A 23,298-nucleotide genomic window follows, 5' to 3' on the forward strand; every position below is an offset into this window, starting at 1 on the left:
CTGTTTTGAAAGGAACGCTGAAGAAAAATTTAAGTTTAGCAATTTTTAATGGAAAAAATACTAATTTATAATAAGAAACAGTAATAAAGTACTACAATCATTCTTATTTAAGGTCGAAAAGTTCAAATAAGCAGCAATTGAGCACAACATAATTTCAAAATGTTCAGTTACTTCTTTGAGAACTTTACTGAAGGTGGACTGAGCTGGGAAAGCGATAAATTATTTAAAATATATGTACAAATGTTATGTGTTGGTATTTACAATGATTGCGGCTACTCAAGCGGATTTGTATTATCGCGCAGGCTCCTTCTTATAGATCTCTGTTGAGTTTCCTGTAGCTCCAATTCGCCATATACATACATACTTCCTCCACAGCCACATGAAAGGCAATACTATGCATTCTTTTTAATATTTTCTTAAAGCGATATAAAATTCAACAAAAAGTTCAAACTTTTGAATTCTCTCAGAATGTCTAAATGAAATGTCATTTGGCAAAAACAGCTGATTTCGAAAATTCGAAATTCTTCTTCCTCAATTATTACTCTCCCATGCGGAAAATAATAGGAGGATTTTTTCCGCGAGAATATTTAAAATTGAGTTGTATATGTTATTGGTTAAAGTTTTGACGGTATTTTTATAGATAACAAAAAAAAATTTAGCTCAAAAAACATTACGAATATTTAACTGCCTAACCTTCCACAAATACATTTTTGGCTGGAAGCTTTCTAAAACAACTTTTTTTCTTGTGTTTTCAAAACAACTGGGTATTATAACGAACAAAAAAAAAGTTATTCAAATCGCTGAAGCAAGTCTAACGGGCAGCAATTCGCTTTTTTACATATAAAAGACGATAAGATAAGACGAGAGATAAGAAAAGACTTTTTGTGGTTTTACTTTTAAAATATGTATTTGATTTTACATTTTTATTCGCATTACTTCATACCTAAATATACATACATACACTTAGCAAAATTATACACATACCGTAAATTTAGTCCAAATATTATATGCGTTTTTGGTAATGTGTGTGTATTTGGAGGATACGCCAATTTTATTTTATTTACGTACATAAATGTGTATGTAGATACACTTATACAGCACACAAATATTCGAGCGACATACATATGTATGTATGTATGTATGTGTAATATAGTATTCACATAAGTTTGATTATATGTTTGTCACTGTTTATGAGATAAATGTGATGATACGCACATATGCATCTATGTATGTATGTATGTGAGTGACAACCGAAAAAAGTCTATTTTATTTCGAGTTTCACTTATTCGATTAGAGTTGTTTGAGAGTCTTTTGTTGTCATTTTAACTAGTACATACATACTCGTATGTATTGCAAGTGAGATTATAAAACTGAAGTTTTTTTTCCCATATGAAAGTGTGGTCAGAATTTTGTGAAATTAAATTAATTCAGCGCTTAATTACGTTTTATTTTATATTTGCTTTAATTCTGCATTTGTAAACTGAAAAGTTATTATTTTTTTTTATTGATGCACATCTACCAGCTTAAATAAATGTATTCTTAGTGTTACTTTTTTCTTTAATTATTTACTTTTATTCTTATTGTTTTAATATATTTTTGTAGAAGGCATTTGTATGGGTATATGTATATACTTTTCTAAAGTTACATACTTGCTTTTTTTTTTTGTATTTATATCTACTTGTTTTATGATATACGTATTTTGAAAAATCTACTAAGTACATACTTATTAAATAGCTCAAAATTAGATTCACAATTACATAATGCTAAATACATACTTATAGCTAAGTACAATTTTTAATCGAGTGTATCTATATTTAGTTGCTATTTACGAGTTTTTGGATTCTCATATTGCATTTTTGTGAAATTTGTGTATGTTATTGTATGCATTTTGCTTTATGTATGTGTGTGTGTGTGAGTGTATGCTTAGACCAGTGTGAATGTTACACTTAACAGTACTATGACTGCTACTTACAATATTTATATTTATGTTATTAACAGTGAGGGTTTATATCGGGACATTTACATATGTATGTATGTATGTATGTATGTAAAAAAAGGCATTAAGGAAATTATGTTGGCGAAATTCGAGAAAAATAATCACAATCACAATAAACTGAGTTTTTTTTTTTCTAGTTAGAAAATGAGATTCGTGACAAAAATTAAATAAGAATTTATGCTAACAAAAAAAAAAATCGAGATTCCTTATTAAAATTACATGCCATGCCATACTACGCCGAGATTGTCGTTTAAAGAAATGCGATTCATAATGCGGTTTTCTTCATCTTTTCAAAAATAAATCTCCTCGAAAAAATTTTCTTTTTCGGCATTGAGATTTTTCTTTGATATTTCTAACAAAAAGTGGAAAATCGTATTTCTTTTTTAAATATTTGAACACAAATGTCAAGAGCTTAACAACTAAATTGAGCCATTTGTTTACACTATGTAACATGAATGTGTAGCGAAGTAGCCTTAAGTGTTAAAAATTGTTAGACACATATTTTCCTGCTTGGCTATAACTAACCGTTAGGTTTCTACACGCTTAACGCTAGCGAGAGTATAAAAATATGTCTGCATGTGAGATACTACATATGTATATATTTTTACAAGTCCAAAAATAGTAAAAAGCAGAAATAGTTGAAAATAAACTATTGAATTGGTTTTCAGCTGAGACCTTCAGTGTTTTTTGTTTGTGCAAAAATTCGAGTTTTTGTTCTATAATCCATTTAAAACTAGTTCTAAATTAGCTTAAATACATTAATTACAATTTAAAAATTTTCGCCGCGCTCATAAACTTTTAAAAGTTTTTTGTTCAACGAAGGAAACTTAAAAAAAAAATGTTTAATGCAAAAACGTATTTCTCACTACGAAATAAACTGTAAGCTGAAGCGATTTTTTGTTTATTTTCTAACCCCAAATTTTGTAACGCTCCACACTTTGCGCGTCGATTTGGCATTTTTCGTTCTCTAATCCACCAAGCCTCTCTAACACAAAGTTGCATTTCGCACGCTCTCTCTATAACGCTTGCGTCTCTCGCCCTTTCGCTTCCCATCCTTAATTTTTAATTACTCCTCTCTCTAACTGCGCGCCTCTCTCTCGCTCTCTTTCATTATTTTTTCATCGCCTTAAAACGCGTTCATGTCTCAGGCTCATCGAAACAACAGATCGTCGTCGAACTGAAACACTTCCGCTTTCTCCCTATTCTATACATCGCTTTGCTTGGCATTTGTATTGATAATGAAAGCGCCATTGATGTGCCCATTCGGTGTCTTGCCATTCATGTGATACTGTGTCGCATTGCCATTTGCCATCTTACCATTTGGTATGATAATCGCCGTCTGCGGTGTGCCACCATTCAAATGTGCTATCAATGGATTCTTCGCCGCCATTGCTGGTGGCGTAGTGGGTGAAGGCGTTACCGGTGATGGTTTGATCAGTTCGAGCTTATCATCGACTGAGCTCTTCATTGCGCTCTTCTCCAGTCCACCGCCGCTGCCGCCGCCGCCGCCTGATTTTCTGCTCGGATGTGGCATAGCATAGCGCAACTTTTCCCAGAAGTATGGATCACCCCATTTTAGGTAGGTGTTTGTCTTGAGGTAAGCCTGCAGTTCGCTATCCAAATTTTCAATGTTTTCAATGTCACTGTAGATGATAACTATCAACCGATTGCGTTTCTCGTTGAGCGCCGACTGGTGTGCGGCACGGAATTCCATGCGCGCCCACACTGACTCGATAAAGTTCTGCGACAGCACTACAATGGTGCGTCTTGATTCGTCCACCGAGCGCACAATCTGCTCAGGTATACAGCCGCCAACAATGAAGTCACGCACGTGCACGCACAGCTTGAACGGTATAGGGCCATGTTCTAGTTCGGGCACAAGGTAGTCGGCGATGAAGGCTTCATCTTTGTGTGAGTAGGAAACGAAAGCATCGTATTTCTTGTCCTTGTCTAGCTCTTCTTCGGTGACGAACCACAGACACCAGTTATGCGCGTAGAGGAAAACTTTAATTTCTTGATTGTATTTGTAAAACAGCGCCACACAAATGCCTATTAGCAGTCCGAGCAGTGCGATGATGATGCCGAAAGCGATGAACAAACCCATTTCAGTGGGACAAATGTCCGCAACGGAAATATCTTTGAACAGCTGCACATGTTGCGGCTTTGCCGAATCGACGGCGCAGCGCATCTGATTGAAATCGCGCATGGACAGCTTCTGCAGTACTGCAGCGTTCTGTGTGAACTCAAGCAGCGGCTTCGCTTCGCAGTCGCAAACCCACGCGTTGTGTGATAGTAGTAGGCCCTCGATCGCGCTGCTGCTGTTCAGGAAATTCAGCACACTTATGTTAAGCCGCTGTAACATGTTGTGACGCACGTCCAAGTACTGCAGACCCACGGGCAAGTTGTTGACATCGATCTGGCGTAGTTGGTTGCCGGCGGCATGAATTCGCTTCACATCTGCATAACCGCTGGTGGTGGCCAAAGGTAGCCTGGCAATATTATTGTTCTCTACAAACAACTCAATGCCCTTGAGTAGCGGCTCGTGCGGCAGTGTTGGCAAACGTGTCATATTACCATTGGAACAGTTCAGCAAGAGCATAAGATCGTGCGGACGCACCCAGCATTCGCAGCCGCGAGGACAACGCTTTACGCTGGAGGCGCTGTCGTCCAGTGGACACACCAGTTCCATGTAGCTGAGTTCGTGCATATGCTTATCCTTCAACGCTGGTGGACCAGCACACTGCAAATTAGATGTTGTCAGATCGATTTTGTACTCGAATTTATCTTTGAATTCGCCGAAAACGAACTGCAAGAAGGGTAGCATTAGGCAGTCGCAGTGGAGCGGGTTATTGTTGAGGTCTATATGCACTACGCGATCAGCGAAAGGCGCGTCCATGATTTTGATTGTGTTGAAGTTGATTTCGTGTATGAGATTGTGCGTGAGATTTACCTCGACGCTATGCCTGCTGAGGAACTGCAGGTCTTGGTCGTGGAAGATGGTGATGTTGTTGTAGCTGAGATCAAGCTTTTGCAGTTCGAGTAGTTGGGTCTTCCAGTCATTGAAGATGTACATGATGGAGTTGTTGCGCAAGTTCAGCTCTTCAAGCTGGTAGAGGAATTGGAATGGTGAGCTTGCGTCGAAATCAGAATTCGAATGCTGGCTGGGTTCGAGCATGGCGGCATGCGCTTCAGTGAGATCGATTTTGTTGTTTTCCAGATTTAAGAATTTCAAGTTGGCCGTGTCGTGGAAGGCATTAATATTGATGGTAAAGAGGTTGTTGTTGTCTACGTGTAAGATTTCCAGACGCACCAGTGGATTGAAAAGTTCGCTGTTGGCGGAAAAAATGTGGAAAAAGTTGTTTATTAGTGTAAATTGCAAATGTTTTAAAACGGCTTTTATATTTATCGTTGTACAGTTTGTTTTGCTTACCTTGAAATTTCTGTGAGCTGATTGTGCGACAGTCTGAGTTCCACCAAGTTTCTTGTGTTCTGGAACAAGCTATCTGGCAGCGTTTGTAGCCGATTATGCGTCAGGTCCAAATCGTAGAGCTCCGTTTGATCGAATAGCAGCTTAGCTGGCAAGGTAGTCAACATATTTTCCTTCATAGTCAAATTTGCCAGTTTTGTTGAGTTTTTAAACAGATCCTCGGGCACTGCCTCGAGCTCGCAAGTCAAACGCACATCCTTCAAATGCGGCAAGTTGGCAAAGAGTCCAGACGGCAGCGAGATGAGTGCCACACGATTGTTGATCAAGCGGAATTCAGTGAGATTTTTATTGTTGGCGAAGAGTCCATAAGGCAAGTCGCGTATATGATTGGCATTAATGTAGATGCTGCTTAGATTGGTTAGTGGCTGAAAGACGTCTGGTGCAAAGGTTTCTATATTATTGGCACTCAAGTCTATGTCGGTCAATGCAGTGGCATCCTCGAATACATCTTTGGTGAGATTACGCAACTGGTTGCCCCACAAATTGAGATGCAACAGTTTTTGCTGGTTCTTAAAAATACCCTTTGGCAATGTTTTCAAATTATTGTGTCCAAGTTCGAGGAATGTCAAACTTTTTAGTGGCTCAAATAGTTTTTCCGTTAAATTCACATTATTCGAACGCAAGTCCAACCAATTCAAATTGCGTAAATCGGCAAACAAATCTTCCGGCATGTGCGTCAAACTGTTCGAGCTGAAGCGTAGGTGCGCCAAATTCTCCAAATCGCTGAGATGGTGTCGCGTCAGATTGGCACCCAATTCGCCACTTTCGAACATCAAATAATTCACCTTTGTTATGCCCAAGTGTTCGAAGAGGCGCGCGATGGGCGTATGTCCCGGCAGCGGACAGTGACGGATCTGTACGATTTTACTAACGCCAATCGACATGCGCGGCAGTAGGCTGTATTCGCGCGCATCCACACGATCGCATTCGATTTGCACATGTTCGCCGGGACTGATTTGTAAAGTGAATTTCTGATTAAAATCCATGGGCGGGCATTGAATCTCGAAGCGTGAGGGCATCGTTGAGCATTGGCAATGCGAGTTGGCGCCGAGATCACGACAGTCTTTTTGTGAGAAGACGGCCAAAGTGGACGCCGGCAGTTGGCAAGCAATGATGAACACAGCGAGCGCGAGTGCGAATGTGGAACGGGGAAGTCTGCAATTAGCGGTGGTGATGTTGGTGGTAGTTGTGAAGTGGCGCTGTGAGGGCAGCAGCCAACACCCGCTGGCAGGTGGCGTGTGATGGCGCATGCTGGTCACGAAGCTGTTTGCTGGAATGTTTGTTAGACTGGCCACTATTTTGTGGCTGCTAGGCGCTTGATTGTAGCTAAAAGCAGATAAAAAAAAATTATAGAAATTAGAACTAAATAAATTAGAAAAGGAAGATTTTGAGAAAATAAAATAAATGTATCTTAAAATTATTGCACACCTATGCATAAGATAGTTGTTTTCGCTTTAGTTGCTGTCTTAATACTAGAAAACCAACTGAACCATCTTCTTGCAATCGCTCGCGTAACTCATTTTAGTCTACCATAGATTCTTTTCACTAACTACCTACTACTAACTCACCTACGCTTCCATTTGCTTGCCTGTGTTAGCTATGGAAAAACCCTTTGCCGCTGCTTGCTAAGTATACCTGGTCCTCTAGCCGACTCTATTGTCAAATCACTATGAGACTCTTGCCGATTTTTCCACTACATATTTTATGATCTTCCTGGAACCGGCACGCACGGCATTTGTCGCTTGAAATGAATTTGCCTACGCTTACTCTGTTTTTTTTTTTTTTTGTTACTGTGAGCTCGTATGTCCTTGAAGCGCGAATGCTGTGGACACTGTCTTTAATGACTTGTTAACAAGAATTATATATGTTGTTGGCTTAGCAAAGGTAAGCGGTAAATAAAAGCTGAAAAATTATATTTTTTGCCAACCTCTCAAAGTTGCTATTGTAGTAGAGGCTGCTGCTGTATTATGCAAAAGAAAAGACCAAACGAATTCCGTATAATTTCTTTTGTTAATTTTCTAAGTAGTTTTGAATGCACTTCCTTGTGTTCTTTTCACTTAAGACTTTTGGCATATGATGAGTTAAAAAAATTTGACTTATACAAATTTTTTTCCGTTATTAACAATATAAATATATAAAACATATATGTATGTACATCAAAAAGAAATTTTAATTTTACATTGTACGCAAAAAAAATTAAAAATATTTTACATATTCGCGAAATTTCGGCCAAATATAGTAAACCTGCGGTTTTAGTTTTTAAACGGTGTTCAAATGAGGCGATTTTCTATGCAATTTTAGAGGCGATGAGTTGAATCAAAAGGTAGCTGCCCCAACTTCATTGGAAGTGATTATTTGATAGGTCCTTCAACGAGCCGATTGTTGCTTTGAACTAAAAGTTGCCCGTAAAATTGCATCACGTAAACACCGTATTAGCTTTCGACAATTCACAGATATTACTACTCAAAAAAAAAAAAAAAAAAAAAAATTTATGGAGCATAAGGACGAATTAAGGAATAAAAATGACTTTCGAAAATCTTGATTTTGAATATTTTTTTAAATTTGCCTTTATTTTAAAATACATGTTAATGACTAATATATACACGACCACATCCTCGAATTTCTTACTTCTAGTTTTATTTGCCTAAAAAAACAAAATTAATTAAAATGAATTTTTCAATACATATTCGTCCCTATGCACCAAAAAAAAATTAACTTTTTCTTTTTAATTTCTACAGTTTCCTCTTTTATTTGGTACCCACATCGTTATTCTAGATTGCACTGAATTTTTTAAATACAATTTTTGAATCCTCTTTTTGAAATTTCAAATTCCTTAAAAAATTCCCAATCCTATAAAGGCAATTTAATACTAAACACCTCTGTGACACAAGTCTCTCGACGAAGTGTAGCTCTCTGTAATTGGTGCTCATTCTAAAAGCTACCATTTTTTATCCTTTAATCAATGAAACAAAAGCCGGCCGATGAGTTTAAAATGATTACCAAAATACTATGTACTATGTATGTATAAAAGCTAGACCATAAAAAAATTGTGCAATATTTTTGTCCCTTTCAACCGTTATAGCTTTTCAAAATTATTTCTTTACAAATACTACGTGCCTGCTGGTAAGCTTTAATTTTAACACAACTGTCCTTCTATTCACTATTAGCTCCAACCAAAGTACTTGCAAAATTGCATGTGTTTGCTGGCTAGCTGTCAACGGCAGTGGTGCATAAAACCGCGGCACATCAATGGAAATAATTGCATGGAATTTAGTTAGCTCCACAGCAGCGACAACACTCTTTATTGAAGAGGCCTCGCTTTTTCGATAGCAATTTTTGAAAATGCCAATAAAATTAGTGCCAACCAAGTCAGTCAGCCATCCAGTGTGACTGCAGCGGAGAAGTCCATTAAGGCCATCACTAGCTAGCTGCTAGCCTGCCTGCCTGCCTGCTGTGCGAATATTGCATTAGAGAGAGAGAGAGAGAGAGAGAGAGATATAATGATGTTAGGGAAAAGGACATTGCAAATAACTAGGCGGTTTGATGGGATATATGCATACATATGTATGTGCCTGTGTGAGTATGCACGCGTATTCATCGACAGCGTCCATTATTACTATGGTGTTCGATGATTATGTTTTATTGGCAACTGATTGTCAAACAGGCGCACAATTTTATATACCGAAATATACATATATGTATGTACTCGTGGGTACTACATACCCAGCCAGCAAAGAAACGTAAAATTTGCCGACAGTGCAGTTTAGTTCAATTTTTCGTATCCGAAAATGGATAGAAAAACGACCACAGTTGTCGCCAATATTCGTATCCGGAAAACGTTCGAAACGTTCGAAAAAGATGATGTCATTTGAAAGCTTAGTCGGCAGTGGCTGAGCCTGTAGAGGAGTGTGCCACTATTTGTTAGCTTCCAGAAGGTGCCGGGTTCGAATTCCGTCAGGCGCTCTCTCATTTTATTTTATTTCTTTCGAATCATGAAAAAGTATCTGTGAAGTGCAGGAGGAAAGCGTATTGAACGAAATATTCAATCAGACAAATTAAAAAAAAAAAAAACAGCCGAAAACGTATTCGTTTCACAAACGATTTTCGGTAGTTGTCTCTTCGGATTTTTTGCTGGCTGGGCAAATTCATTTACATACATATACTAACTTATATGTAGATATTTATGTATGTATTTATGCTAACACTCTGCTATTTAAACAAGCAAATGCGCAGTGTGCTTTTGTATGTATATTTACTCTGTATGTATATGATTACATGTGTATGTGTATGTGTGCGCTTGCACTTTAGACCACCACATAAATGCGCTTGCATTAAAATAGTTTACAGGATTCTGTTTATAGTTGCAAAATAGCGTCAAATATACTTGCCGTCTGACAAACTCTTGTATTCACATACATACGCGCGATTTTATGTTTGCACGTACATATGTAAGCACTCTCTGCATCGATCTATGGTATAGATTCCATATGCACACAAAGTGCATATAACCGCATTTACCGCTGAACTGCTGCTGCTGCTTGTTTTTGCTACTAAAGCTGATGTCACATAAAACTTTTGCTTCGCTTTACGTGACAGATTCGCTTTGACAGATAAGATGAATTGTATGAAAATGCACAAAGCATGCCACATAAATCGTTGAAGCGGCAGCGCGAAGCGAAAAGATGGTCAACTCCCATCTTTTTGCGCGCTTTGACAATCAGCCGGTTTAATATTTATTTTGTTTCGTCCAAATTCGGGTTTTCATGCAGAAACATAAAACTTAATTACATTGCTGATAATTTTAAATCAAAATAATTAAAATCCACAGCAACTTTGATGAGTAAAAAAGCGGTACAACATTGTTTTCTTGGCGTTCATTGTGGCATACCTTTTGCGTCTGGCGCTTTGCTGGCAAAGTTATAAATGTCACGCAAAGCTACAAAGTTTTATCTGGCATCAGCTTAATGACTTCCGCTTCAACAGCATACGCGCCAATACATTTTGCGAAGGACATCACAGAGTGGCAATGGCGGTTGTCTGACAGCAGTCAAGCACTAGTCAGATAGTGTTTATGTACGTATATATGTACATGTGCATACGTACATACATACAAACGTACATACCTACCTACATATGTATGCCCCAGGGTGATTGTAAGTATTGTAGTGGGATTTCAATTAGAGCCTTAACGCTTCGATAATTTGTTACACCGCAGGAGTAGGCATATGAACACATACATATGTACGCGTGTTATGCATATGAATGTATATTGGCATTGGTACATAAGTATGCAGAATTTTTACTCATTCCAAGGCCGACATTACAAAGCGATGTGCATGAATTTAAGCCTTCACCGCCAACTGTATGCGGTGTATGTATGTTTTTGTGAATATTTTAGTTCCCCTCCTTTAACTATGCAACTAAAATAATTTAATATTTTATAGTTTTGTAAAATATACATACATACGTTTTCTTATCTCCACATCTATTCACGTTTTGGGGGTATGATAAATTAAAGCAAAGTCATAATTTTTTAAACAAATTCGGTAACTCTATAAAAAAATTTAAATTTAAAAAATTCTATTTAAATTTTAAGATATAATTTTTTTTAAATATTTTTAAGGGGGTTGCCACCTAATTCAAAATGTAATTCAATATATGTAATTTATAAAAGAAGTATGACCAGATGTTTGCCAATCGAAATAAGTTTAGGAATGTTTTACATCGAATATATTTTTGAATAGGGCTGCCACCTGTTTAAAAGTCAAATTCAATTTAAGCAATAAGCTAAAATAGGTATTACAATATTGATGTCCAACGAATATAATTTAAAAAAACTTTATTTGGAAAATATTTTAGAAGAGAGTAGCCATCTGTTTAAAAGAAAAATGTCATGTAATCAATAAGTTAAATGAAATATAAAAACTTGGAGCTTAGGTGAATAAAAGTTTAAGTAAACTTCGCTTCGACAATTTTTTCAGAAGGCGTTGCCACATGTTTGAAAAAAAATCTATCTATAAATTATTTTAAATATTACAATACTGATGTCCAACGAGAACATTTTAAGAATGTTTATTTGAAAAATATTTTCGAATAGAGTTGCTAACTGTTTAAAAATTAAACTCAATTTAAATTACAATACGAATGTGGAGCGTAGCTGTTTATAAGTCGAATTAGATAATGTACAATAATGTTTAAGATATTCACGGTTTAAAAAATAAATTGAGAAAAAACTTGAGAGAATGAATTTACATAGCAAATGCGCCATGTGTATGGAAGTAAATACATTAGGGTGAGCTAACAATTTTTTCCATCCATTTTTTCCATCAAATATTGCCGCCGATATAGTAGAAAGATGATTGTCAAGTTTGGATTGGAGACAAACCGGTTTCGGCGCTATGCCATCTTCAGTGTCATTTTGTCTACAAACTAAATATGACAAGTATTTTTTAGCAAAAAACAAACCCGACTTAAATTCTCATATATAAATATATATATATATATACGTATATATATATTTCATTATCCAATGATCGGATCTAAAACAGATTAGATGGGACCACCTCTGAAACACTACCTTTTCGATGCAAAAAGAATCATCGAAATCGGTTGACGTGGTCCAAAGTTATGCGGTACATACATTAAAAAAAAAAAAAAAAATTCCGACGAACTGATAACCTCCTTCTTTTTTGGAAGTCGGTTAAAAAGGGATGACGCCAAATTGTGCACAATATATCATAAAACTTCAAAGCTAAATATTCATCATAATTTTATTTTTTGAAGATTTCTCAAAGGAAGTATGTTTATTTAATAAAAAGTAATTATTTCCAAATTCCCGGCTGCATGGTTACATATTAACAGATTTCAGAATAAAAAATACGGATCTCTTTGTTTTCGATATTTTTTAGTTCGGAGAGTCGGCAGCAGGTAAATGTCGATAAGTGGCTTTTCATGTGCATTTTTCGACCACCCTTATATATAACGTGCACGTTTTCCACTGGAACTATGAAATTTGTAATATTTAAAGACCTCCGCCAAACATTTTTCGGAAATAATATTAAGATTTACGTGAGCTGGACCTATTTGAAAAGAAATACTTTTTCCAAAAATTCACTTCAGATGATAAAATATTTCAAGCCTAAAAGATCTGCATTAAAATATCTGACAAAACGCAAAACTTTTGGCGAAAATCTTAAAATACAATAAATTGTATAATCCCAATGGAAAAAACGTATCGATTTTTATTTTGATGGAGAGTGATATACCCTAATATACATATTGTATAAAAGCTACGAAGAAGAGTATCTAAGCAAGTAGTTTGCAAGTATTTTCATTGCGTTAAAAAGAAAAAAATGTGTGTCATGCCGCATAAAGAATGCCTGCTGGTTATTTAAAAAGCAATTTATGGTATACATAGACAAATTGCAGATAAAAGCAGTTGATTATATTTGACCAAGAACCAAAGTCATTTGCACACTTTCACCTTAGTCCAACACATTGCAACCGAAGGCAATGTAGGTAAGTAATAAACGCATGTATACATACATAAGTCAAATAACTGCTAAGCCACAGAAAAATCACGTAGTACACAAGTACGTACACACACGCACACAAATTTATAAGCAAAATTCACTTGTCTTGCCACTAATGACACTTTCCACAGCCAACTAACTGCTGGGTGGTTGTTAAAGGGTCAGTCATTGTTGCGGTTTTAACTTTCACACAACACTAGCACACACAAATATTATTTGCTTTCATTTAAAATTTTCCCTCGCAAAATATGTACATACAAACGTTAAATAGTTTTTGTCGCTGCTGTTCTGTGTTGTGTTTTCTTCTTCTTTTTTCGAATTGCAATCTGCCAACTGGTGCACAAAAAGAAAAGAAAGTCATTAAAGACATGTTGTTGACACAAGAAAAATGACAAGCTGACATGTGTAAGACAAGTGTTGCATTGTTGTTGACTTGAGGCAGGCGATTGTTGTAAGTGCTTGTTGTTGGGTTTCTGCTCCGCAGCCAGCTTTTGATGTCATTTGTTGTGTTGTTAATGTTATCATTAAACGTAAAAATGCATGTCAACTTCTGAGTTTAGTGCATACTTAAATAAAGCTATAAAGTTAAAGGCAAACCAAGACAAATATCGGCAATTTGCAAGCACAGCCGGCAAGCGGCGCTAAAATTTGCAAATGACTAGGCAAGCAAATCAAAAGGCGCAAGTCAAGCAGCGATGAGCGCAAATTAAAGATGGATGGCCAGTGAAATTGTGGGAAATTGTATGTGGTCAATTTCTACTGGCTCCTGGGCAGTGATGGACAAGTAGGCACAATAGTGCCATTTTTGGCACTTTCATTCTCAGAGGCACTTTTGGCACAATTCATCCTGTTTTGGCACAATCACTATTTTTGAGGACCATTAGGCACGTTTTGAAATTTTGAAATTTCATCCCAGCTCCTGGGTTAGACTAGTGCCTGAGAAAAAGGCGGCTAGAAAAGTACAAACTCCATTGCAATTGCTGTTTTCGGTTTAAGTTGAGGAGTTGGCTAAAGCAGCTATCAACAGCAAGTGCTTACTCTTACCACACTGCTCGATGAGCGAAGAAGAATATGGCGTGTGCTAAAAGTATGTTCAGACAGGCCATTAATTGAGCAATTAGCCAAGCGTTCTCGCTAAGGCGCTAATTGAGCTCGATTTACTATAGAAAGTTTCAATTCTTAATTGCTCGATTAGTAATTAATTGTGTGCTAATTGAATGAAGTTTTTCATGCAACCTTGTTGGGTATGCTTAATTTTGACTTTGAGTGATGTTTATTGAACAAATAGCAATCAGCTGTTTGTTTCTGGTCCTCTTTTTATACGTGTATATTAGATAAAATAAGAGGATAACCTTTCCCTTCGATGCCATATCCACTACTGAACTCACACTAGACAAGTTTCTGTTTAAATTTCTGTTTAAACTTAATATAAGGCTGTCAAAACCGAACGCTCAACTTTTCAGCGACTAATTACTAAAGGAACATTGGGCCGCCAGGTTCAGGGCCACGCGTAACGATTTCTGTAGAAGCTATCAAAATGAATCGGTTACAGATCTGCTAGCAGGTTTTTTGTTTCAGCTATCAATAAATCGAAACACTTACTTAGTTGCTATATCTAATATATAAAAATCTCGTGTCACGGTGTTAGTGGTCGAACTCCTCCGAAACGGCTGGACCGATCTTTATGAAATTTTTTGTGTATATTTGGTAGGTATGAGAATCGGATGTAAAGTATATTTCATACCGCTAGGTGCAGGGGGCGTGGCACCTCCCATACAAACCGAATATTTCATACTGCATATCTCTGGAAGTGTTCATGGTAGAGTACTCTAACTTGGTATGGAGATATATCAAACCAATCGCATACTCATGGAGAAAAATTGTGGTTATTGGAAAAGGGGGCGTGGCACCTCCCATAGAAACCGAATTTTTCATACTGCATATCTCTGGAAGTGTTCATGGTAGAGTACTCTAACTTGGTATGGAGATATATCAAACCAATCGCATACCCATGGAGAAAAATTGTAGTTATTGGAATAGGGGGCGTGGCACCTCCCATAGAAACCGAATTTTTCATACCGCATATCTCTGGAAGTGTTCATGGTAGAGTACTCTAACTTGGTATGCAGATATATCAAACCAATGGCATACTCATGGAGAAAAATTGTGGTTATTGGAAAAGGGGGCGTGGCACCTCCCATAGAAACCGAATTTTTCATACTGCATATCTCTGGAAGTGTTCATGGTAGAGTACTCTAACTTGGTATGGAGATATATCAAACCAATCGCATACCCATGGAGAAAAATTGTAGTTATTGGAATAGGGGGCGTGGCACCTCCCATAGAAACCGAATTTTTCATACCGCATATCTCTGGAAGTGTTCATGGTAGAGTACTCTAACTTGGTATGCAGATATATCAAACCAATCGCATGCTCATGAAAAAAAATTGTGGTTATTGGAAAAGGAGGCGTGGCACTTTCCATAAAACCGAATTTTTCATGCTGCATATCTCTGAAAGTGTTCATGGTAGAGTACTCGAACATGGTATGGAGATATATGAAATCAATCGCATACTCATGGAGGAAAATTCGGACTATTTGAAATGGGGGCGTGGCACTTCCCATACAAACAGAATTTTTCATAATAAGTACCTCTAGAAATGTTCATGGTAGAGTACTGGAACTTTATATGGGCATGGCACCTCCCATACAAGTCGAATTTTTCTTATTGCATATCTCTATAATTGTTCTTGGTAGAGTACTGGAACTTGGTGTGGTGATATATGAAATTAATCGCATAGTCATGTAGAAAATATGGAGCTATTGGAAAAGGGGTCGTGGCACCTACCATACAAGCCGAATTTCATACTGCATATCTCTGGAAGTTTTCGTGGTACAGTACTGGAACACTTCGTGTGGAGATATATGAAATTAATCACATGCTCATTGAGAAAAAACGGCTCTTTAAAAAGGGGGCGTGGAAAAGTAATCCGCCAGTTGGCGCTGGAGTTGAGTTAGTACTAAAAATTTTTTTATGATCCGATTTGGCGAACATTCAAAACATGTATTAGAAACGGTGCTGAGGTCGAGTTACTACTAAAAATCTAAAAAGTGAAAAAAAGGTGCCGTGAATGTCAGACTAAATCGACCCGTTGCACTATTGAGTATATTGAACTCTCGTGTGTTACGATTGACCCAATGGATGTGATTTGCCAATATTATTATGCGTTAGAGCCTCATTCGAAGAAACCAGTGTTGAGTTGTGCAGTGGTAAATCTCAAATCACCACCTGTCGAAATACCTTAAAAGCCAGTTTCATGAAAGCAATTTAATGAAAATTTATTTATTTAGTTGAATTTAATATAGAACCTGACAGAAAAACATAATTCTTCACTTAAATTACTTTCGCGAAACTGGCTTTTAAGGTATTTCGTCTCAGTTTATGTATGTATATTATATTTCTGTTGAACAAGGATACGCATTGATATTGAAATTGCCACTAACTATAAGATAAAGTTCCTAGGGCACATTCACTATAGATCCGGCTCATTGTGCCCACCAGGGATCTTCTCATGGACATAACACTTTCGTTCGGTTATTTAAGGCGGCAAACGACCACCAAACGATAGTCTTAGCCGACGAATGTGCAGTACAAATCGTAAATGTGGATTGTTGGAGAAACTGTTGTACCAAAATGTTTAAATTAAAAATCTAATTTTGGGCGGGACGAAGTTCGCCGGGTCTGCTAGTAGATTTATAAATTTTGTGTATAGCTATTTATTTAAGCTTTTCTTTAAATTTCTTTAAAAAATTCACAAATTAAAAAAAAATTTTGACACTTTGCACTCCCTTCCATTTCTATAAACGCAACTCTATTACTGTACTCAAAACGCACCCTTTCTTAGTTTGACACAATAAACCAGTACCAACAAAAAAGTTTTTGATTGTCGAAAATGATACATTTTCTAATATTATCGCTCCCTAAAAACATACAAATGCAAAAAAATACAAAAAATTTTACACCCAAAATATGTTTTTTTTTACCGAGTTATTAACAAGGCGCCGCCAGATTGGCCATTTCTCCCACTGTGCATCGCCATCATCAACGCAACAATATCCGCCCACATGCAAAACAAACTCACTGTTTACAACATTATTAATCTCCATAATTATATTATCTTCATCATTAACGTTGGCATTTTGATGTTTATAACGCGATATTCAAGCGGACCTTTGTGTTGCAGCCGGCAGCTTGCAGCTTATGCGTTTTCCTTGCTTATGACCACCAGCAAAACAATCATAAATTATAATAAATTATAACTGAATCCTTTGCAAACATAATTAACGGCAAAACGCCTGAAAGGCCACCAAATGTACACAAAAGCACAGAGATGCGTGTTTAATACTGCATGTACGTATGTATGAGTATGTACATACATATGCCAGCTTTCGTGCGTAATATCTGTTTGAAATGGGCATTCCGTGAAATGTGCATTCTGTTTTGCATGTCAAAATAATAACATTAATTAAATAATTTTTCATTTTTTAAATGTAGTCGTAGATATGAATGCATGCAAAATAGTTACATACATCAAAAAATACCATACATATTTCTGCAAATTATGCGTAATTAAAGTTTTGGTTGTAAAATAGCTATTAGCGCCTTCAAAAGTTTAATGAAAACAAGCAAGTAAGAACAGAGCTGTCTTTGACAACAGCGAGGTCTTCATACTTTTCATGCATACTATAGGGTTATTTGAGAGCTACACATTGCACTAAATTGAGCCTAATGATTTCCACTCTTCTTAGCTACTTAAATAGAGGAGTTACATCGTAAAAACTCATATCTGAACCATCAGTGATTTAGGACGATTGATTGCCCATTGTTTAGGACATTGATGTTTGCCATTATAAAAACTTAGCATGTGAAAAATTGGTTAAGCAACAACAGTTTACAGGAGGCGAGCTAAGGAAGACCATTGCTTTTGTACGCCGAGTTCATGGTTCCAATCTTAGTGAGTTTGATTAAGTAGCCTGATGAGGAGATGCGATGATCTCCGAAATAGCAGCTACCATTTGTAAATTATTCTAGTTTATCTGTAGAAAAATTTTTCACAAAACTATACTAAAGTTCAACAAAATTAACGGTTAAAAAATGAAGTTAAACTTAAATTAAATTCTCTGCAGATTCTTTGAAGGTACGATTAGAATTCTGCCTCATTTATCAATATTTCTTAGTTCCACATTATTTTTAATAGTTTGCAAAAAAACCTATAAGTTTTGTTTTAAATTAGTTAAAGCGAAATGCCAAACTTGGTCGACAAATGTATTTCGAGCAAATATTATTGGATGATTTGAATTTTTGGTTTTGCAGGACTGTTAAAAGATTTAGTGAAATGCAGTTTTTTCGGGGTTCTTCGAGAATTTTCTGGCTTTCCTCGAATTTTTTTTTTGATTTTTCATTGTGTTTTGTTCTACTGCGATATCTCAGATACTTCTTCGGTTTTTTTTTTCGGCAATGTTTTTTAATACAATTTTGGATCTTTCAGGGACTTAATATTTTAATTCGGTGCCTTTCGAAAATTTTTAAGGTCAACGGAAGTGTTTTTTTTCGTGATTTCTCAGGCTCGGAACCACTGAGCGGTTTTCGAACTTTTTCTGACGATTTTTTATTTAGCATTTCGGGACCTAACATTTTTATTTGGCAATTTTCGGAAATTTTCAAGGTGAACGAATATATTGTTCAGAGTTTTTAGATCGTTCGTGGTATTCATGATTTTTTTTAATTTCTAATAGAATGTTGGGACTCTTAGGGAGTTTTCATGGTTTTATGTTTATGTAGCACTTTTCGGAAATTTACAAGTTGAGAGGATTTATTTTAATTTCTTAATACTTATTTTTTTTGGATTTTTCTTTTAATTTTTTTTTACGGATTTCCAGGGTTTTCTATTTTTTATTAAGTATAATTTAGGAACTCTTAAGGACTTTTCGTAACTACATTTGTATATGGTACTTTTCGGAAACTTTTAAGTTCAGCGATTTTTTTTCGAGTTCTTCAGTGTCACAATCTTTCGAGCTGTTTCACAATTTTTCACAACTATTTGTTAGAGAATTCTGAGGCTTTTACAGAGTTTCTATGCACGTTATAGCGCAGGTTAAATATATGTATACTCAGGGTTAAGGATATCAAAACATAAAAAAAATTAGGGGATTCACGAAGTGGGCGTAATATCGTTGGTATTAAAATTTTTATGGAAATAAACGATTGAACAAGTTTGAGGTGATTTGCTGTATATGATAGAAGCTAAATATATATTTTAAACATTCCGGTGTAATTAGAAATCCTGTTTTTAAATCGTTCTTTTATATAGAAATTTTTTTAAACTTAATATACTACGATGTCTAACACGGCTTTCGAGTCCCTTAAATAACTATTTTATTTAAATTAAAATACAATTTGTTTGTATACATAGAAAATTAAAAAAATGCTAAAACACTAAAAGTCACCGAAACAACAACTAATCAGTTTCTATTCTGTTTTAATCCGCTTTAATACTTCCACCTCAAAATATGCTATAAAAAGTGTTAAGCTAGTTTCGAAGTTGTTTTTAGTTATAAATAGTTCCTTTTTTTTGGTTTTACTTTATTTTTTTGTTTTTCTGTTTTCTGTTCTGGTGGTAATGCAATTAAAACGGCAATCACCTCGTGGAACATGCAACACGCAACAAGCAAACTCACAAACATACTACCAAACACACAACGCCACAGGGCTACATACACACGCAGCGTACTGCCCCCGCACAAAACCAAACTGGTTCAGAACTCCCGCTGAACTAGCTTGCAAAGGGACATGGTACTGTTTTTTTTTTATCTATCCCAAATCAATGCTTTTAACTGTTTTTCCATTAACATGACGATGTCCTACGAAGCAGGACTTTTGAACTCGTTCTGAACTGGTTAAATTTTGAACGGATCTGGTCAATAAGTTTTTCTATGAGAAAAACTGTTTCAGATTCGATTTTTGGATATTATTTAGTTTTTTTCTTTTATTTTACTGATTCCATTTTATTTGAGATTTTTTTTTCAGATTTAATTTCTATATATTTCATTATTATTCACTTTCATACGTTGCTCTTAAAATTTTAAGCAGCACGCAATAAAGTAAATTTATTAAATCTGGAAATTCCCTACCAACGATGTTAGAGTCGCTGGTCTTCTCGCGAAGCTACTTTACGATCAACCAACCACGATCGCAAGATTCAACTGTCCCGCTCTGCAGCCGTTTTTCAGTAGTTCAGAGATGGTTCTGAAAAATGTGGGCCGGAACTAGCGATTTGCTAGACTGTCTCTAAATTTTGCTGCAGGGGAACCTAGCCATCCACATTAGTACATACGCACACATACACAGGCACTGTTAAAAATTTGAATATTCAACCGCAAATTTTTCCATATTTTTTGTTTCAACACTCTCCATGATGGAATATAAAAATGACAACGAAGAAGAAAAAAAAGCAGCTTAAAACGTGAAAGCGTTGCGCGACAATTTATAATTCAAAGGAAAAAGTTTTCGCCGCGCTGCTAGCTGGCTGGTTGGATGGAAAGCGGATGGTTGTAAAAAGTGTCAAGAGGCGACAAAAAAGAAGAAGAAAAAAAAGCGTGCACACCCACACATCGTGCATGTACTTATATTTATGTATGTACATACATACATATGTACATTTCTCTGCATATTTAAAGCATCAAACGTGCCGAAGGACAAGTGCTGATTCGTTTTTTCTGCCTTGGCAAGTTGTTCACACGGCAGAGAATAATCAGCAAGCAAAAAAAAAAAAGTATAAAATTAACACACACACGGAAAAAAGTAAACAGCTATGAAAAAACTACCCAAGAAACACTGGAACACAAATTTTCAAACGTTTGAGAAAATCGTATTTCTCAATTTGATTTTCAGCATTGTTTATCATTTGAAACTAAACATTTTCTCAAATTTGTGAAACGCTTGAGGAAAAAATCTTTTAGCATTCCTAATTGGATTTCATTTCGTTCCGCTCCACCCACGTTTGAGAATAGGTTGAGAATTCAACATTTCTCAATTTGAAAATAAAGGAAAATTGCGCATTAAAAAGTGCCATTTAGTTTGAGAACGCATTTGAGATGCATTTGAGAACTATCGTTTGAGATTTGAGAAAAAGGACTGATTCTCAAATGCATCTCAAATTGAGATTTAACAAAAATGTTTATTGGGTAAGAAGACATACATATGTACGTACATACATACATAGAAACAATATATAAAAAATGCATTAAATAAAGCAGTTTTGGCCATCAGCAGTTTCTAAAAATTTAGTTAATTCTATTTTGATGATCAAATGATTTTATAACACACACAGACACAAGCTCACACCAAAAAAAAAGCAAAACTCAAATAAGCAACGCTCATTGCTAGTGTACGGTTATGTATTTGTGGCTAGGATGCCCTGGCGCGCTGCTGCTTTAGCCTAATTGTATTTCATTATGAAAAAAGCCTGCGGCCAAGAATATTGAATTAAACACGCGCAACATTTTTTTTTTGTTTTTACTTTTTATATTTTTGTTTTTATTAAGCATTCACCGAAAAGGGTAAACTTTTTTCTGCCATCAGTTTTCGTCCGAAATTTGAACCCTATTTTGTTTGCCTTTTAAGTGTAGGTTAATGCGGCAAATTAAAAAAGGGGTTAGCGCTATTGAGCTTTCTGCGGATTTAAAAACATGAATAGTAAATAAGCAAAAAAGGAGAGCAAATAAAGCTAATAAAATAACTAAATTCGGCATCCTTTATTTGTGGGCATGTTGAGATTCTTAAGGACGCTGTCAGCACAAAGAAAAACAAAGGATAATGGCTATTGGATGTATGCAAGGATACATAGGATTTATGCCGCTGAAGATGGTTGGCTATTTTTATAGGCATAAGTTTGTGATAGTGCCTATGTATTTTATTACATTATTATTTAATGCTGTGTGTTTTAGGTCAATTCAGCGCAATTTCAAATGCTTTTTCGTTACTTAGCGAGAATTAATTTTATTATTTGAGAATAGTTTTTTTTCTCCTTTTTTCAGTTGATTTTAATAAAGTTAATTAAAATTATATTAGCGTGATAAAACCTAACTAATCCCTTCCATATGCGAGTGCGAGTCGGACTGTAGCTGGTTACATCTAGTGTACAGTTGTTGGCTATAGCCTTCATATGTAGCATTCTTTTGGCTGCATAGAAGAGGGCCTTCGAAGTCTGTCTTTGTTCAACTTTCAATTAAGTTTGGGATTCAGAATAACTACAAGATAAATATTATATCTAAGTACAAACAGCACACAAACGTATAAAAGGAAAAATACTAGGCTTATTACAAAAAAGTGGTCAACATTTTTTATATATATATTTTTTTTGTTTTGTGCAAAAAAATCGCTCTCATAATTCGATGTTTAGTACTTTTTTAGTTTAAGGCCCGTTTTCTCTAATAAAATCTATTTGCACATTTTTTGAAAAAGAAGTACTATTTTTCAAAAAAAGTGAAACTATTAAAATTTGTAAAATAATAGTTATCGATTAAGACACCAATCATATAATTATGAGAGTGAAAAACTTTGTTGGGCCTATCTGAAAAACTTGAAACCTGTATTTATTTTTATTTAATTTTATTATGGTGTATTTATGTGTTTAATTTTGTTTATTTTTTTTTTCGTTGCATTTTATTTTATTTGTTAATATTTGTTTTACTTTATTTTATTTTATTTTATTTTGTTTTTTATTTAATTTAAAAGTGGTTTAATTTTTTAAATTAATTTTAATTTTATTTTACTTAGTTAGTTTTAAATTTATTTGTTTTCTATTTCGCTTACATTTATTCTATTTTGTTTAACATTATTATACTTTATTAAATTTTATTTTGCTTTTTATTTAATTTTCTTTTATTTTATTATTGTACATAAAGTCTGAGCAGAAGCTCGACCAGTCATCAGCATGTTTTGTAAGCGCCAATCTATTATTATTTTGTTTTACCTATTTATTGCATTGGATTTTAACTTATTTAATCTTAATTTGGTTTTTATTTTATTTCAGTATGTATTTTTTTTATTTCATTTAATTTGTGTTTTATTTGCTTCTATATTTTATTACTATTTTTAATTATGTAAATTGAAGTTTCTATCATTGTTTAATTATTATTTTTTAATAAATTTTAATTTTCTGCAAATAGTGCGCAATCATGCTGTTCCTAATTGATAACAAAGTCATGCTTCAAAATAAAA

The 23,298-nt window shown here is 35.3% G+C and overlaps 2 protein-coding genes across 5 annotated transcripts in view; one reads left to right on the forward strand and one right to left on the reverse strand.

The window, feature by feature from the left end:
• Positions 1–23,298, forward strand: part of Lerp (lysosomal enzyme receptor protein) — a 178,204-nt gene that overhangs the window by 124,108 nt on the left and 30,798 nt on the right. The window lies entirely within an intron of this gene.
• The window catches only part of Tl (toll like receptor), a 152,157-nt gene continuing 131,027 nt past the window's right edge, over positions 2,169–23,298 (reverse strand). For all 4 annotated transcript variants that reach the window (XM_017610113.1, XM_017610111.1, XM_017610112.1 and 1 more), the window contains 2 exons: positions 5,427–6,809; positions 2,169–5,325 (listed from right to left, as the gene is read on the reverse strand). In XM_017610113.1, the coding sequence (XP_017465602.1) occupies positions 3,201–5,325; positions 5,427–6,733 (3,432 nt within the window). In that variant the 5' untranslated portion in view covers positions 6,734–6,809 and the 3' untranslated portion in view covers positions 2,169–3,200. The remainder of the gene's footprint in view (positions 5,326–5,426; positions 6,810–23,298) is intronic.

Source organism: Rhagoletis zephyria, unplaced genomic scaffold, assembly GCF_001687245.7.
Source record: "Rhagoletis zephyria isolate East Lansing unplaced genomic scaffold, Rhagoletis_zephyria_1.1 Rzeph_scaffold_00282, whole genome shotgun sequence".
NCBI classification, from domain to species: Eukaryota; Metazoa; Arthropoda; class Insecta; order Diptera; family Tephritidae; genus Rhagoletis; species Rhagoletis zephyria.